This window comes from Pseudorca crassidens, chromosome 7 (assembly GCF_039906515.1).
Source record: "Pseudorca crassidens isolate mPseCra1 chromosome 7, mPseCra1.hap1, whole genome shotgun sequence".
Taxonomy (NCBI): domain Eukaryota; kingdom Metazoa; phylum Chordata; class Mammalia; order Artiodactyla; family Delphinidae; genus Pseudorca; species Pseudorca crassidens.
The window spans coordinates 36730661-36745304 of record NC_090302.1 but is presented as its reverse complement, the minus strand read 5'-3'; the positions used below and the strand labels follow the sequence as shown (position 1 = coordinate 36745304).

Sequence of the window (14644 nt, the reverse complement as noted above, 5' to 3'; positions counted from 1 at the left end):
TCTTTCTTATTCACCTCCTCCCTCTTTTCCCCCAGACCTTCCTCTGACCTTGCTTTTTCCTCAAGTTGCATTGTATCAAGTTTTTTCTTCTCTAACTTCACTGTTACATGTGTTCAATCTGCCGTCTTATCAGAAAGAGTTTTTGTGCTGGACTTGACTCTCCTGGAGTGCTCTTGGCATGTTTTTGTTCCTCTGGCGGTTCACTCGCATCAGGAGACTTGTTTCTCTAGGTTCTGTTTACTCCTCTGTCTGGCTGCTGGGTGCTCTGCTGCTGGCGCTCTTTAGGCAGCCGCATCCTGGGAGTGGGCCAGGCACTGTAGTCTGCCCGTGTGTGTTAGGGTGTGAGACACTGGCCGCTTGTGAGTCCTTTAATAGGCCCCAAGCTGCCAAGGCGAGTAAAACTTGCATAATTCTCTACTCTGGGCCAGAGAGACAGACCCCTGGGCTCCTCCAGCGAACCTGACATGGAAGCAACAGCCCTGCCCCTCTGTGGTCCAGAAATCGCCCAAGCAGACTCTCTTAGATACCACAGCGTTTCCTCTCCTTCTTGCCCCAACATGTGATGCTTGTCTCCAGGATCTCCTTGTACAGAGGAGTAAAATTCCTGCACCACTTCCATCTTTTAGGACTCTCACATAGCCTCGGCATTGCCCACGGCTCTGAGTCTCAGCAGCTGCCTGTTCTAGGAAAGTAGAGTAGCTGGATTGGGGTTGGGTTGTGACGCATTATGGATTCTACAGAGCAAACTGCTGTCTTCCCAGAATCCTCAGAGGATTCTCTAGTAGAATCTTTTAGGATTTAATTTTTTTTTATTTTAATCTTTGATTCCTCTGGAATTTATCTTGGTGTTTGGGGAGGGGTCTTATGGAACTGAGACCCAGAATAATGAGCCCGATTCCGAGAATGTGGAAAGAAGCAGGACATTGGAACCAACTAATGTAAGAAGCAACTGCTGCTGCTCAAAGGCATTGTGGGGCCACAAAGTCGGGAGTAGGGAGCAAAGCAGAAGGAGCAAGTCCCTTTTTCCTTTTCCAGCCTTCCACTCTCCCTCTAGCGCCCCCTATGGGCAGCACCTATAGGGAGCCAGCTGGCAAAGCAGAAATGTGGTTTGGAATCCCAGCCCAGCAACATAAAACTGAATAGTATAGAAGGATAGCTTTGGAGCTGAGAGACAATAGCTTAATAATTAGCACATTGACTTTATCACATATTACATGACCATATATATTTGGGTCTATTTCTAGACTCTATTCTGTTCCAGTGATCTATTTATTTCTCCACTAGTACCAAACTGAAAAGAAAAATTACTTTTACATACATTTTGATTTCTAGTAGGACTAATTTCCCCTTGTTGGTTTTTTTCCAAATACTTCTGGCTGTTCTGACATGTTTTTCTATATGTATTATATATAATGTATAATTTATTTCTGTGTGAATTAGAGTTAGCTTGTTAGTGACTGGGATTGCATTGAATTTCTGTATTAATTTCGGGAACTTGAGAAGTTTACACTAGCAAGATTTCTTATCTGAGTTATAGTTTTCAATTTATTCAATATTCCTTTGAATTCTTTCAATAGAGTATTATGCTTTTCTTCATGTAAGTATTGTGGATTCTTAACTTTATTCTTAGGTATTCCCCCCCTCCAATTCATTGCTAATATAGATGAATTCTTTTTCCCCCATAATATTTCCTCCTGCATACTGTTTGTATGAAAAACTTGATTTTTGCTTGTTAATTTCATAACCAACTTCTTCATTGAATTCTTTTTTTTTTTTTTTTTTTGCAGCATGCGGGCCTCTCACTGTTGTGGCCTCTCCCGTTGCGGAGCACAGGCTCCGGACGCGCAGGCCCAGTGGCCATGGCTCACGGGCCCAGCCACTCTGTGGCATGTGGGATCTTCCCGGACCGGGGCACGAACCCGCGCCCCCTGCATTGGCAGGCGGACTCTCAACCACTGCGCCACCAGGGAAGCCCTCTCCTATTTTTTAAAAAAATTAATTTATTTACATTTAAAAAATTTTTGGCTGCTTTGGGTCTTCGTTGCTGTGCACAGGTTTTCTCTAGTTGCGATGAGCGGGGGTTACTCTTTCTTGGGGTGCGTGGACTTCTCATTACGGTGGCTTCTGTTGTTGCAGAGCACAGGCTCAAGGTGCACAGGCTTCAGTAGTTGTGGCTCGTGGGCTGTAGAGCGCAGGCTCAGCAGTTGTGGCGCACCAGCTTAGTTGCTCTGCGGCACATGGGATCTTCCCGAACCAGGGCTCAAACCCGTGTCCCCTGCACTGGCAGGCGGATTCTCAACCACTGCGCCACCAGGGAAGTCCTGAATTCTCCTATTTTAGAAAAATTGCTTTTCAATCGATTTTCCTGTTTCATCGAGGTATAAAATTATTAGTATATAAGTTATCAATAATAATAAAATTATTTCCCACTTTCTTCTATTTTCACTCTATATTTCTTTCTGTTCTCTAATTCAATGGTTGGTATTTCCAGAACAGTGTTAAAGTGTAATGGGTTTGATCTACTGATTCATCATTAAGCATGTTGCAGACTTTTAAAATTAGAGACATTTTAATTTTGTTAAAGAACACACCTGTTCCTATTTTATTAGAAGTTTTATAAAACTCAGAATTAAATTTGTTAAACTTTAAAAAATAACTTCAGGGGAACTATTGAAATGGTTATTTTTTCCTTCTTTGACCTGTGAATGTGATGAATTATCCCAGTAGGTATCCTTAAATTTTTCCACCTTTACATTTTAAAAGTAAATCCACTTGGACATTGGTTTATCCACTTGGACATTATTTTAATGTATTGCTGAATTCTATTATATATGTATAATACCTATAATATATGTATATACACAGACACATACATTTGTGAGATGGGTCTCTGGTTTTCTCAGTTGTACTTTCTTTGTCATGTTTTTCATGTTTCAGTATCATTGTTATGCTGGCTTGGTTAAAGGAATCTGGAAGATATCTTTCTCACTGTATGCTCTGAAATAATTTAAACAGTATTAAAACCTTTTATTTAATAGCATTCACCTGTGAAACTCCCTGGGCCTAGAACATGTTCAGGTGGTCAATCTTTGACAATTTCTCAATTTCTACTTAGATAGTTGGTGTTTTAAGATTGTCTAAATCTTAAATGGTTAATTGGGTAATTTATATTTTCTTAGAATATAATTTTTCCCCAGATTCTCGCATTTATTTCTGAGAGTAGAGCAAAAATATGCTTTTACAGTGTTTAATTTTCTTGGCTACAGTGGCATGCATCATAATTGAGTTGGGTGGTCCATCCGGATTGGGGGACCCCTGGGGGGTGGAGATGAAGGGCAGGCTGAACAGGTGGAACCCGCCTCCCTCCACTGTCTCTCACCTCCATTCTGCCCCCAGCCCTGCCCTGGTTCCGCCAAAGCAGATCCACTTTATATTTGAAGTTTCAGCTTAAAGATTTCATTGGGGATTTGGTCACTAAAATAAAAGCCTGAAAAAGCACAGATCCAGAACTGTAAAGTTGAAATAATACATTTGTTTGAATAAGTATAATAATGTGATAGTATTCCTGTCCCCCCAAAGAATTTATCCATTCTAGTCATTTTCATTTGGGGGATTTTAGGAATGAGTTCCTATATTGTATGATATCATATCAATACTTTTTCAGAAAGACTGATGACCTAAGTCAGTGAAAAATTTCCTCAGTTTGGTTGTCTCTTCTTGTTCCTGTTAATGCATCTTGTTCTTTTTGAAAGCGTCGGCTAGAAGAAAGGTGACTGACATTGAAAGGCAAGAAATGTGAAGTTGGAGTAGGGTTAGACATTGTTGCTAGAGAAAACAATTTATGTGATTTCTAATTTAATAATTACATCAGGATCATGTAGTTTGTAATATAAAAGGATACAGCTGCCATTAGAGGAAAAGAAAGTAGAGGACAGCCTACTAAGAAGGTAGACTTGTTCTCGGTGTTTCTCAACGTCAGTCTGATCTCAGTTACCCTGGGGAAATAGAGTTAGCTTAGCAGTGTTATTATTCCCAAGGTATTTTCAGAAATATCACATCCTTTCAATTGCCGGAATAAACGAGATGATGCTGTAGACACAGTTTGGTACCTCCAGTTGGGTAATGTTGGGTGATTTTGGCACAGGAGGAAGAGCTGGGGCTGTTTGGGCTGGAGGGGAATATCCTCGGGAAGAACTATCTTCATATGTCAGAGGGAAAGGGATTAGGTGCATTTCATGTGGAGACACAAAGCTGAATTAGGATGGGAAGGTAGAGGCTACAGGAGGATATATTTTCATATAAGTCAAGGAAGAATTTGCTAGTAGGGCTGAATGAAACAGCTAGAATCTGGAAGGATTGAATTCTTCGTCACTGGAAGTGTCCAAGCAGATGCTGGATGACTGGCGTCAGGGATATTGGAGAGGAACTCCATGCATCCTGTAGCTCTGGTTGAACAAGAAGACCTCTGAAGCCTCATCTAAGGATGACGTCGCACGGCTCCACAAGTGTCTGAAGTTTGCCTAAATGGCCACTAGATGTCACTCTTGTATGTTTGCAATAGCAAGATTTTTTCTTTTTAATAGGTTTATTATTTATTTATTTATTTATGGCTGCATTGGGTCTTCATTGCTGCTCTTCATTGCTGCATTGGGTCTTCAAAGCTGCGGACTTTCTCTAGTTGCGGCAAGCTGGGGTTACTCTTTGTTGCAGTGTGCGGGCTTCTCATTGCAGTGGCTTCTCTTGTTGCAAGCGTAGGCTCTAGGCGCACTGGCTTCAGTAGTTGTGGCATGCGGGCTCAGTAGTTGTGGCTCGCAGGCTCTGGAGCACAGGCTCAGTAGTTGTGGTGCATGGTCTTAGTTGCTCCATGGCATGTGGGATCTTCCCGGACCAGGGCTTGAACCCGTGTCCCCTGCATTGGCAGGCAGATTCTTAACCACTGCACCACCAGGGAAGTCCTTTTTTTTTTTTTTTTTGCTGTTGCAAAGTAGAAATCAGAAACATGACTGATTAACATAAGACAGTGAAATTTTATTAACAAAATGTGCATCCCTGTCTTATACAATTCATTTTTAATAAATATAAGAAAACGTAAATATCACTTGAAGCAAAAGTTTCCAAGATCTACTATATTCTCAAAATTGGATTCCTTTTCTAAATTCTTTTAGTTTTCCAGTATTCTCAGAATTTAATATAACTTGCCATAAAACCGCTTCTGTTCATCCACTGCCATCTCAAATGTCTCATCCATCTTTTGTATCTATTGTTCTAGATAGGAACTATATCTTGCTCTCTTCCACATGGCACATTAGCACTGTGCAGCACTCATAATAATACTTCTAGCAATATCTTACATTTCTATGTTGCTTACTATTTACAGAGGACTTATTTATAGTGTCTTATCTAATCCACATAAAATAAAGTGGTTAGGTTTTTAAAATATGAAGAAATAAGCTGAGAGATGTTAAGCAACCTGCCCAAGGTCATAAGTAAGAAAATGCTTCCCAGTTTTATTGTGCTAAACTATGGAGGCTCAGGAAATGCTACAGACTTTATGTCTCTTGGACATTTGCAGTGTACGTTAGTATATTAAAGGCTCTGAGAATTCCTGGCAACTTTAACCCCCCACCCCAAAGTCTTCAAACATATTTAGCCACTATCTATTTCTTTCTTTATCTATCTACCTGTCATCTATTTTTTTTTTTCAGAATGTGAGTTATTATGTAACAGAATACTAACTTTTCTATTGGGAATTGCTGTTAAGTGATAAATGTCAAATTCAAACCCTCTACTCCTTCTTCAATTTAATTTGATTGACTAGCAGTGTTTCAAAATGTGCAGTGCATCAAGAAAAATACAGCCTCAATTTTCTCATAGATAAAAAAGAAATTTATTTAATCAAAATAGGTTATTCTCACCCAGAGTCTTCCAATGTGGCAAATTTTGTCTCTTCTGAGCATTTCAGGCAAACTCAATCTAATATACAGCAGTCCAAGATGAAAATGTCTACTTCCTCCTTGTTCCTCTGACTCTCCCTGTGATTCCAACAGGGGTGGCAAAGCTGCTGTGAGAGCCATCTTATGTCTCTGAACTAACTCTGCAGTTTAGGCACAACACGGGCCATTAGGCTTGCTCTAATGGTCCCTGTCTCCTTGGTTTTAACATGTTTTCAGAATGTCTTCATCATTCAATTAGAGGATTTATTGTCTGACATCTGTTGAATGTCAGACATGTAGCCAAAACTCAGGAAATACACTCTGAAAAGTTAAACATTCCCTGAAAATGGACTTAAGGGCAAGAGATCATTCCAGTTAAGTTGACTTGGCTTTAGAATGGCAGCTGTAATGATTGAAGTCCTTTCTTCCATGGGGGTGAGAACCACAGAAGACTCCTCCTACAACACTGACTGAAGGATTTCTGACTCACCAGTTTCCTCACAGCGGCCTTCACATCCTTGTTCCTCAGGCTGTAGATGATGGGGTTGAGCATGGGGGTCACCACCCCATAGAAGAGGGAGATGAGCTTGTCTGAAAGATCCTCTTTGTCTACCCCCAGGAGGGGGTCCTTAGACATGGGCTTCCCATACATGAAAAATAAGGTCCCATAGAATATTATCACCACAGTGAGGTGGGCAGAGCAGGTGGAGAAGGCCTTTTTCCTCCCCTCAGCTGAGGGGATCCTCAGGATGGTAGCAATGATGAAGACATAAGAGGCAGAGATGAACAGAACTGGGACGCCCCAGGAAGATCACATTGGTCACCCCTATACCGATCACATTGATGGAGATGTCGGCACAGGCCAACTTCAGGACAGCCAAGATCTCACAGGTGAAGTGGTTGATGATGTTGTCCCCACAGAGGGCCAACTGAATTGCCAAGGATGTGTGTACCAGAGAAGCAACACCACCAATAGCCCAGAAGCTGGCAGCCATGGGCACATAGGCAGCCTTGCTCATGACCCCAGGGTATCTAAGGGGGTTGCATATGGCCACGTAGCGATCAAACGCCATCATGCTCAGGAGCACACACTCTGTCCCTGCCATGGCAAAGGAGAGGAACATCTGCACGGCACAGGTGGAGAAAGAGATGGTTTCCTGGGGGGCCAGGAAGCCATCCAGGACCAGAGAGACTGAGGAGGTTGTGTAGCAGATGTCCAGGAAGGAGAGGTTCCTCAGGAAGAAGTACATGGGCTTGTGTAGGTGGGAGTCCAGGATGGTCACCAGGATGAGGACCTCGTTGCCCAGCAGGGTCACCAGGTACATGAGCAGGATGAGCACAAAGAATGTTTCCTCCAGCCTTGGGTGGGCTGAGAGGCCCAGGAGAATGAACCCCACCAGGGGGGAGGTCTGATTAGCTTTTTCCATGTGATGTCCCCTCTGTCATCAGCAAATTACAAAAGTAGCATATCAGGCTTTCTTGAAAAGAGTCCCAGGCATCTGGTATGCGGTCATTCCTGCTGTGTAATAGGAGAGCATATGTGTGTTAGAGAAAAACAACTGAAAGAGACAGCAGGGTGTCCTCAGCTCTTACATGAGAGAAGGTCAGAGTTGGAGCAGAGCTTACAACGGGCCAGCATTGGGCGAGGGCCTCAAGTAGTCTAGGTGTGTGAGGGGTGTTTCCGAAGTTGCTACATCCTCTCATTGTCCATAAAAGCAACTGAGACCTCGAGAGGGAAGTGACCTGTCTGAGCCTTCTAAGTTGGTGACAGAGACAGGATTTGACCCCAGCGGACCTGATCCCCAGTGAAGGAGAGATTTTCCTCCGCATTACGACTAGTGGCTGGAAAATCCTATGAATGATTTCTCTTTAATGTAAATGTATAGACATTTCATTTAATCTGAGTTTTCTTAGATTCTCAGGGAGGAAAATCCCCAAGCTGATCCAATTCTTAGAACAAGTAAATTTTAAAGCCTCTTTAAATTTTGACTACAAAACTTGTATAAAATGTCAATCCACTTCCAGACAGAGACAAGCCCAGGTAAAGACTCAACCACACGGAGGATGACTTCTCCAGTCTGCCTACCATAAATGACACAAACTTGACGTTGTCAGCATTGGAATCTGCCTAGTTTAATACAGATTGATAGCAATATATGGGGAGCTTCCTATATGGGGAGGAACTTTATGAAGTCAACACAAGGATTGATTGGAGTGATTGAACACACACTCTGGGCTGACAACTGTGCAACTTACTAACCAGTTAACTCAGTGATCAATAACCATATAGACTACACGTACCAGATAGTAGGCTGTACAGCATTAATTTCTAAACTCATCTCCCTGGAATATTGGCGAACTTCTTAGCCAGAGGTAACTAAGAAATGTTTTTCCTTTGTCCTTTTATGCTATATTTTATTCTTGTGTAATATTCTGGCTTTCTGACCCCATCCTTGGGTTCCGTACAAGCAACTAGCTTATAGGGAGACCTATATGCCTTTGTGTAGAGGATTTCTAGTCTCTTAGTTGCAATAGCTCAGACTCTAAATTCAGAATCCTCATTGATAATATTTCTCTAGCTCCTTTTTTTTTTTTTTAAAGAAGATGTTGGGGGTAGGGGTTTATTAATTAATTAATTTATTTTTGCCGTGTTGCGCCTTCGTTTCTGTGCAAGGGCTTTCTCTAGTTGTGGCAAGCGGGGGCCACTCTTCATTGCGGTGAGCGGGCCTCTCACTATTGCGGCCTCTCTTGTTGCGGAGCACAGGCTCCAGACACGCAGGCTCAGTAGTTGTGGCTCACGGGCCTAGTTGCTCAGCAGCATGTGGGATCCTCCCAGACCAGGGCTCGAACCCGTGTCCCCTGCATTAGCAGGCAGGTTCTCAACCACTGCGCCACCAGGGAAGCCCTCTAGCTCCTTCTTAATTGCAGCGGGTGTGTGTGTAGGAGTGGGGGCGTGGTGGAAGATGAGTGGTAAACATTAAGGAGCATCTACTCTGTGCCACACTCTTTGAAACACCCCAAGAAGAAGATACTGTCATTCAAGGTTTATAGATGAAGTAACCAAAGCTCAGAAGAGTGGAAGATTTTCTCTCTGGGGTTGAATGACAGATTGGGGTTGAATGATTTTCACTCTGGGGTTGGATTGCAGGCTCCAATTCTGAGTTCTTTCCACCAAATAGTTGCCTTGATGTCTTAGTGCACAGATTTTTGAAAGCTCCTGTCTCTCCAATACCAGCTCTATATATTCTCTGATCCCTCTCTTTGTTCAGCATGCCTTTGCTTCACTCATGGTGGAAGAGTTTATGTCAGATATGTTGTCAGGCGGTTCAGCTCCTGCCCTGAATTGAATCCAGTGTTTCTCAACCTCAGCACTATTGGCATTTGGGGCTGGATAATTCTTTGTTGTGAGGGGCTGTCCTGTGCATTGTAGGATGTTTAGCAGTAGCATCCCTGGCCTCCACCCACCAGTTGCTAGTAGCACCTACTCCCTGAGTTGTAACAGCTAAAAATGTCTCCAGACATTGCTAAATGTTTCTGGGAGGAGAGGGGTGTGCAGAGTTGCACCGGCAGAGAGCCATTGACCTAATCCAGGAGACGCTCCCCCATTATGCAATCACAGGTTTCATTGTATTTCCTGTGCAAGCCTATTACCCTCCCCCCGAGTCCCTCAGCACATGAGGATGTTTCTGTTTGCTCGAGGCAGGTCCAACTCTGTGTGCCCCGCCATGAACTTCTGCCCCAACGTATCCCACGTTCCTCCCAGTGTTTCTCCCAGCTCTTCCAGGAAATGAAAAGTAAACATTATGGTCAGTGTCACAAACAAAATTTGATAGTGACAAGGACATGCTGTGCTGGCAGAAGCCAAGGAAAGTGGCTTCTGTTAGAGAAGCCGTCGTGTCCACTCCCAGCAGACAAATCTGTGCACACAGAAAGTCCTGCCCATGAACAATGCGGTGTGGGCGTGAGTGATACACAGGATTTGACCTTCGTGAGAGCTGCATCCATGGAAATCTTAGTGCCTGTCACATGGGAGATGCTGAATAAAAGTTGATTCAATCGGGGTGAACTGAACAGCTAGGAAGACCTTGCACACCGAGACTGGAGCTGTGGGACCCGCCCCTGCCCATGACATGGGTATTCTCTGTGGCTTGAGCAAGTCCCTTCTCCTCCTGAGGTCTCAGTTTCCCCATGTGCATCCTGAGAAGGCTGAATCAGGTGCTTCCCTGGGCATCCCAACTCTGTTGTGGACTATCCCATGCTGGGAGCAGTCTTTGGTAAAGGTGGCTGCCCACTCCTTTGGGTGTGGTGTGGTGTGGTGTGTGTGTGTGTGTGTGTGTGTGTGTGTGTGTGTGTGTGTGTGTGTGTGTGTAGGGGAGATAAAGTAGGGCTGTGTCAGGCTTTGGAGGGGACTCAGGATGGAAGAAAAGAAAGAGCTCTGACTCATACAGCCCAGTGAGAGGAGGGAGAGGAGGCCAGCCGGGAGAGCAGGGAGAGGAATGGAAGCTTTCACCTTTGTGGGGCTGTACGTGCAGGTGTGGCTCCTTGGCTTGTCCCGAGGACCTGACCTGGCTAGTGGTCCCACCTCTACCTGTCTCTGGAGCCAGCAGGTAGCTGAGGAGTGGAGGTAGCTCAGTGTAGTCAAAAAGCCCCTTACATGTTCATACAGCCTTTCTGAGGAGCTGTTTGCCTAGAAAAAGTAAAAACCTGAAAAACCTGCATACCCATCACCTTAGCAATTCCACCTCTGGGAAATAATTCTACAGAATCAATGAGAGTAGAGGGCCAATGTCTCACAGTAAAGGCTTTTACATAGCAATATTTGCAAGTGAAAATAGGAAACAAAATAACTGTCCATCAAGAAATGCCTAAGTAGGGCTTCCCCGGTGGCGCAGTGGTTGAGAGTCCGCCTGCCGATGCAGGGGACACGGGTTTGTGCCCCGGTCTGGGAAGATCCCACATGCCGCGGAGCGGCTGGGCCCGTGAGCCATGGCCGCTGAGCCTGCGCGTCCGGAGCCCGTGCTCCGCAACGGGAGAGGCCACAACAGTGAGAGGCCCGCATACTGCCAAAAAAAAAAAAAAAAAAAAAAGAAATGCCTAAGTAAATTATGCCACTTCATATAATGGAACATAACTTTTATATATATATATATGTATATATATATATTTAATATATAATTAAAGTTATATTTGTGATTTTTTACACCAGAATATTATTCCACTATAATGGTAAATGAAAAGGGAGAATACAAAATTTTACACACTGTTATGATCTCAATTAGGTAAATGATATGTGTGGATTAAAGTTACTGGAAGGAAATTATAGCAAAATCAGTAGGGGAGGGATTCCTCTTTGTACCTCTTCAGTATTACCCCATTAATATTAATACAATGGGCACAAGTTACTTGGTATTCAGGGGGAAAAAATCTTAGCAATTATGAAAGGAAAGTGAGAAAAACAGAAAGAACTAGCCATAGACTGGAAACCGGTTGGACCAGGCTTGGGTCTGCTGACCCTCTGACCCTGAGGAAGACCATTCTTCTGAGAAATCTCTGCAGGAGGGGGATGACAGGAATCCTATGGGCCTCCCTCCCTGGGTTCCTGTGAGGAGGGAGCAGCAAGGGCAGGGCAGGGGCTTGGAAAGTGGTGAGCCCTGGAGAGCAGGATGGACTGCCTAGCACTGCCTCTCAGCTGCTCCTCCCTGCTCCAGCATCAGCTGTGGGACGGTTTCTCAGAGCAGAGGCAGGGGAGTGGAAAGTACATCTTTGGGAAATGCTCTGCAGAAGGCATGGCCAACCACCTCTGTCCCCGTCACAGCCCAGCTCTCCCCACCTGTGTCCTGCTTGTGGCCGCCTCTCTGAGTCTCCTGATCCCAGACACAATTCTCAACTCCTCACTGCACCCCAGGACCAGACCCTAGATGCCAGGGAAAGACCCAGACACTCCCCTGCCTGACTTCCTTTACCTCTGAGACCCTCTTTCTTCTTTTTCCCCCTGAATCCTTGTGGGAACTTTAGGCTCTGGTGGGTGTTTCTCTCACGTCCTTCCTCCCAGCTGTGTTGGCTGAGCCCTGGGTATTTCAGTTACAGACTCTTCCCGTACAGGACCTGTCATCCTTGTCTGAGGCTGAGGAATCCCAAGGGTCCATTTTCCCCAGCAGTGAAGGGAGTCCTGAAGCTGTAGCCGTGGACTCCTACAAGGACACTGCTAGTCCCAGAAGCAATTTAAACTTTGGAATGTCGAGTGTGCACAGGGTGCTGGGGCTCAGCATACCTGGGGACTCCAGCGTACTCAGGGGCTCCACATCCCCGCCGTCCGTTGCAGTTAGAGGCAGTGACTGGGATATGGCCAACTGGAGATGGAGAGGCGGGCACAGCAGATGCCAGCTTCCTCCTGAGCCTTCCCCAGGGTCTCAGAGAAGCCAGTGCTCGCTTTAGGGGCCAAGCACCTTGTCCGCAAGGTGAAGGCCTAGACACCCAAGATGGGGAGGCAGACAGATATCTAACAGTAGCAGCGACTGCAGAATTAACTACATTCATTGAGCTCCCCCATGTGCCCGTCACTGTGACAAACTTACACACGTTATGTAAATACAGTAAAATCCAGCAATGCACGTATGTTAAGTATCTACTTCCAGTCTTCCCTGGGAGGTTGTATTTATTATCGCCCTATTTTTTTATTTGAGGGAACAGACTTTAAAAAGTTAAGCGATTTACCAAAGACCACATCTTGTGAACAGCAGAGCTGGGATTTCAATCTCAGTACATCTAATTCTCTTTATGATTATTGATATCACCATCATCATCATCATCATCATGATTATCATCACTGTTATTTAGTAGGTATTACTTGTACTTGGAACAAAATTTATAAGGTATAGGAGGTATAATAAAATTAAGCCTCTGTCTCCAGTCACCCAATTCTTCTCCCTTGAGGCAAACAATATTAGCAATTTCTTGTATGCTTTTTCTTCAGTGGTGTTCTATGCATATTGTTAAGTAAGAAAGGCAAGATAGTAAGACATTGTGTATTTGTGCTAAATTTGTCTCCAAAATAAAGTTAGCACAAATACATACTGTCTTGCTTTTCCTCACTTAGCATATACCTTGGAGATATATACCTTGAAGAAAACATATGTAGTACTGCTTCAGTCTTTTAAATGTCTGCATATATTCCATTGTAAATATAGATAATCATTTAATTAACCAGTCTGATATTGAAGGACATTTACATTTTTCAGTCCTTTCCAGTCTTATGCTATTACAGTCAGTGCTACAACAAACATCCTTGCATATTTATAATTTAGCACATGTGGTAAAAATATATGTTTTATGTACATTTGTAATTTTTATGGATATTGCCAAATTTACAAGGTCTTATCAGTATATGAGAATGTCTGTTTTCTCATATGCTGTCAACATAATATGTTGGTCTTGAGACTTTTTGGTCTTTGCCAAACTGATAGTTGAGAAGTGACATCTCATTGCAGTATTTAAAACTTTTGGTATTTAAAATAATTAAAAAATGTGAAATATAGCACATATATGTAAATGCATATGAAAGTATATAAAACACATATTTTAAATTTAAAGAATAATAAAGCAATTGCCACCTAATTTAAGGAGTAGAACATTGCCACATTGCCAGCACCTTGAAATCTTCCTGGGTATTCCTTCCCACTCCCAGCCCTCTCTCTCTCTCTCCTCTCCCAGAGATAATCACACTCCTTGCTTTTGTTATAATCATTTCCTTGCTTTTCTTGAATTTTATCACCCATGGATGCATCTTTAAACAATGTAGTTTAGGTTTTCCTCTTTCTGAACTCTAAAAATCAAATCACTTGTAGGTGTTCTTTTTGACTTGTTTCTTCATTCAATATTATGTTTGCGAGATTCATTCATATTTATAAGTGTAGATAAATTCATTACTTTGTATTGCTACATTCCATTCTATGACCGTAGCACAGCTTATTTATACGTTCTATTTTGATGGATAATTGGGTTGCTTCCCAACTGAATGCTGCTATAAATATTTTATACTTTTCTCCTGGTACACATATGTCTTCCCAATTGTCCTAGTTGTGTTTATAGCCCATCCTTTCTCCACCAGTCTGCAGTACCATCTCTGTCGTATATCAAGTCTCCCAACATAAATGGATCTGCTTCTGGGATCTCTACTCTTTTCCATTGGTTCGTCTATTCCTGTGTCAATGCTGCACCGCCCTAATAAATATTGCTTTATTGTATGTTTTGATTTCTTGTAGGGTAAACCCCTTTATTCCCCCTTCCAGTACTTCTAATACCTCATGCCTGTTCTTGGTCTTTTGTTCTTTCATATAAATTATTGAACCAGCTTCTTAAATTCTGGGGATTAAAATTTGGGATTACACTGAATATATAGAGATCAATTTGGGGAGAATTAACATCTCTATAATACTGAATTTTCCTACCCATGAATGAGAAGTATTTCTCTCTTTAATATCATTCAAAACATTTTATAATTTATAATTGTATGCATAAAAGTCTTGGAGCTGTTTTACTAGATTTACCCCTGTATGGTGGTATTTATATCTTAATATATAAATATCTATATTTATATTTCTCGATATCTTTAAAAATATTTCATAATCTGCTGCTGGAATATAGAAATGCAATTGGGTTTTTTTTAACATTGATTTTGTCTAGGAACCTTGCTAAACTCTCTTTTAAATACT

General features: G+C 42.9%; 1 protein-coding gene across 1 annotated transcript; it reads right to left on the bottom strand.

Moving 5' to 3' along the window:
• Nucleotides 1-6324: 6324 nt before the first annotated feature.
• Nucleotides 6325-7360, bottom strand: OR2S2 (olfactory receptor family 2 subfamily S member 2). The gene is given in 2 exon segments (XM_067745471.1): nt 6325-6735; nt 6737-7360. Coding segments are annotated over 2 exon segments (1035 nt in total).
• Nucleotides 7361-14644: the final 7284 nt, after the last annotated feature.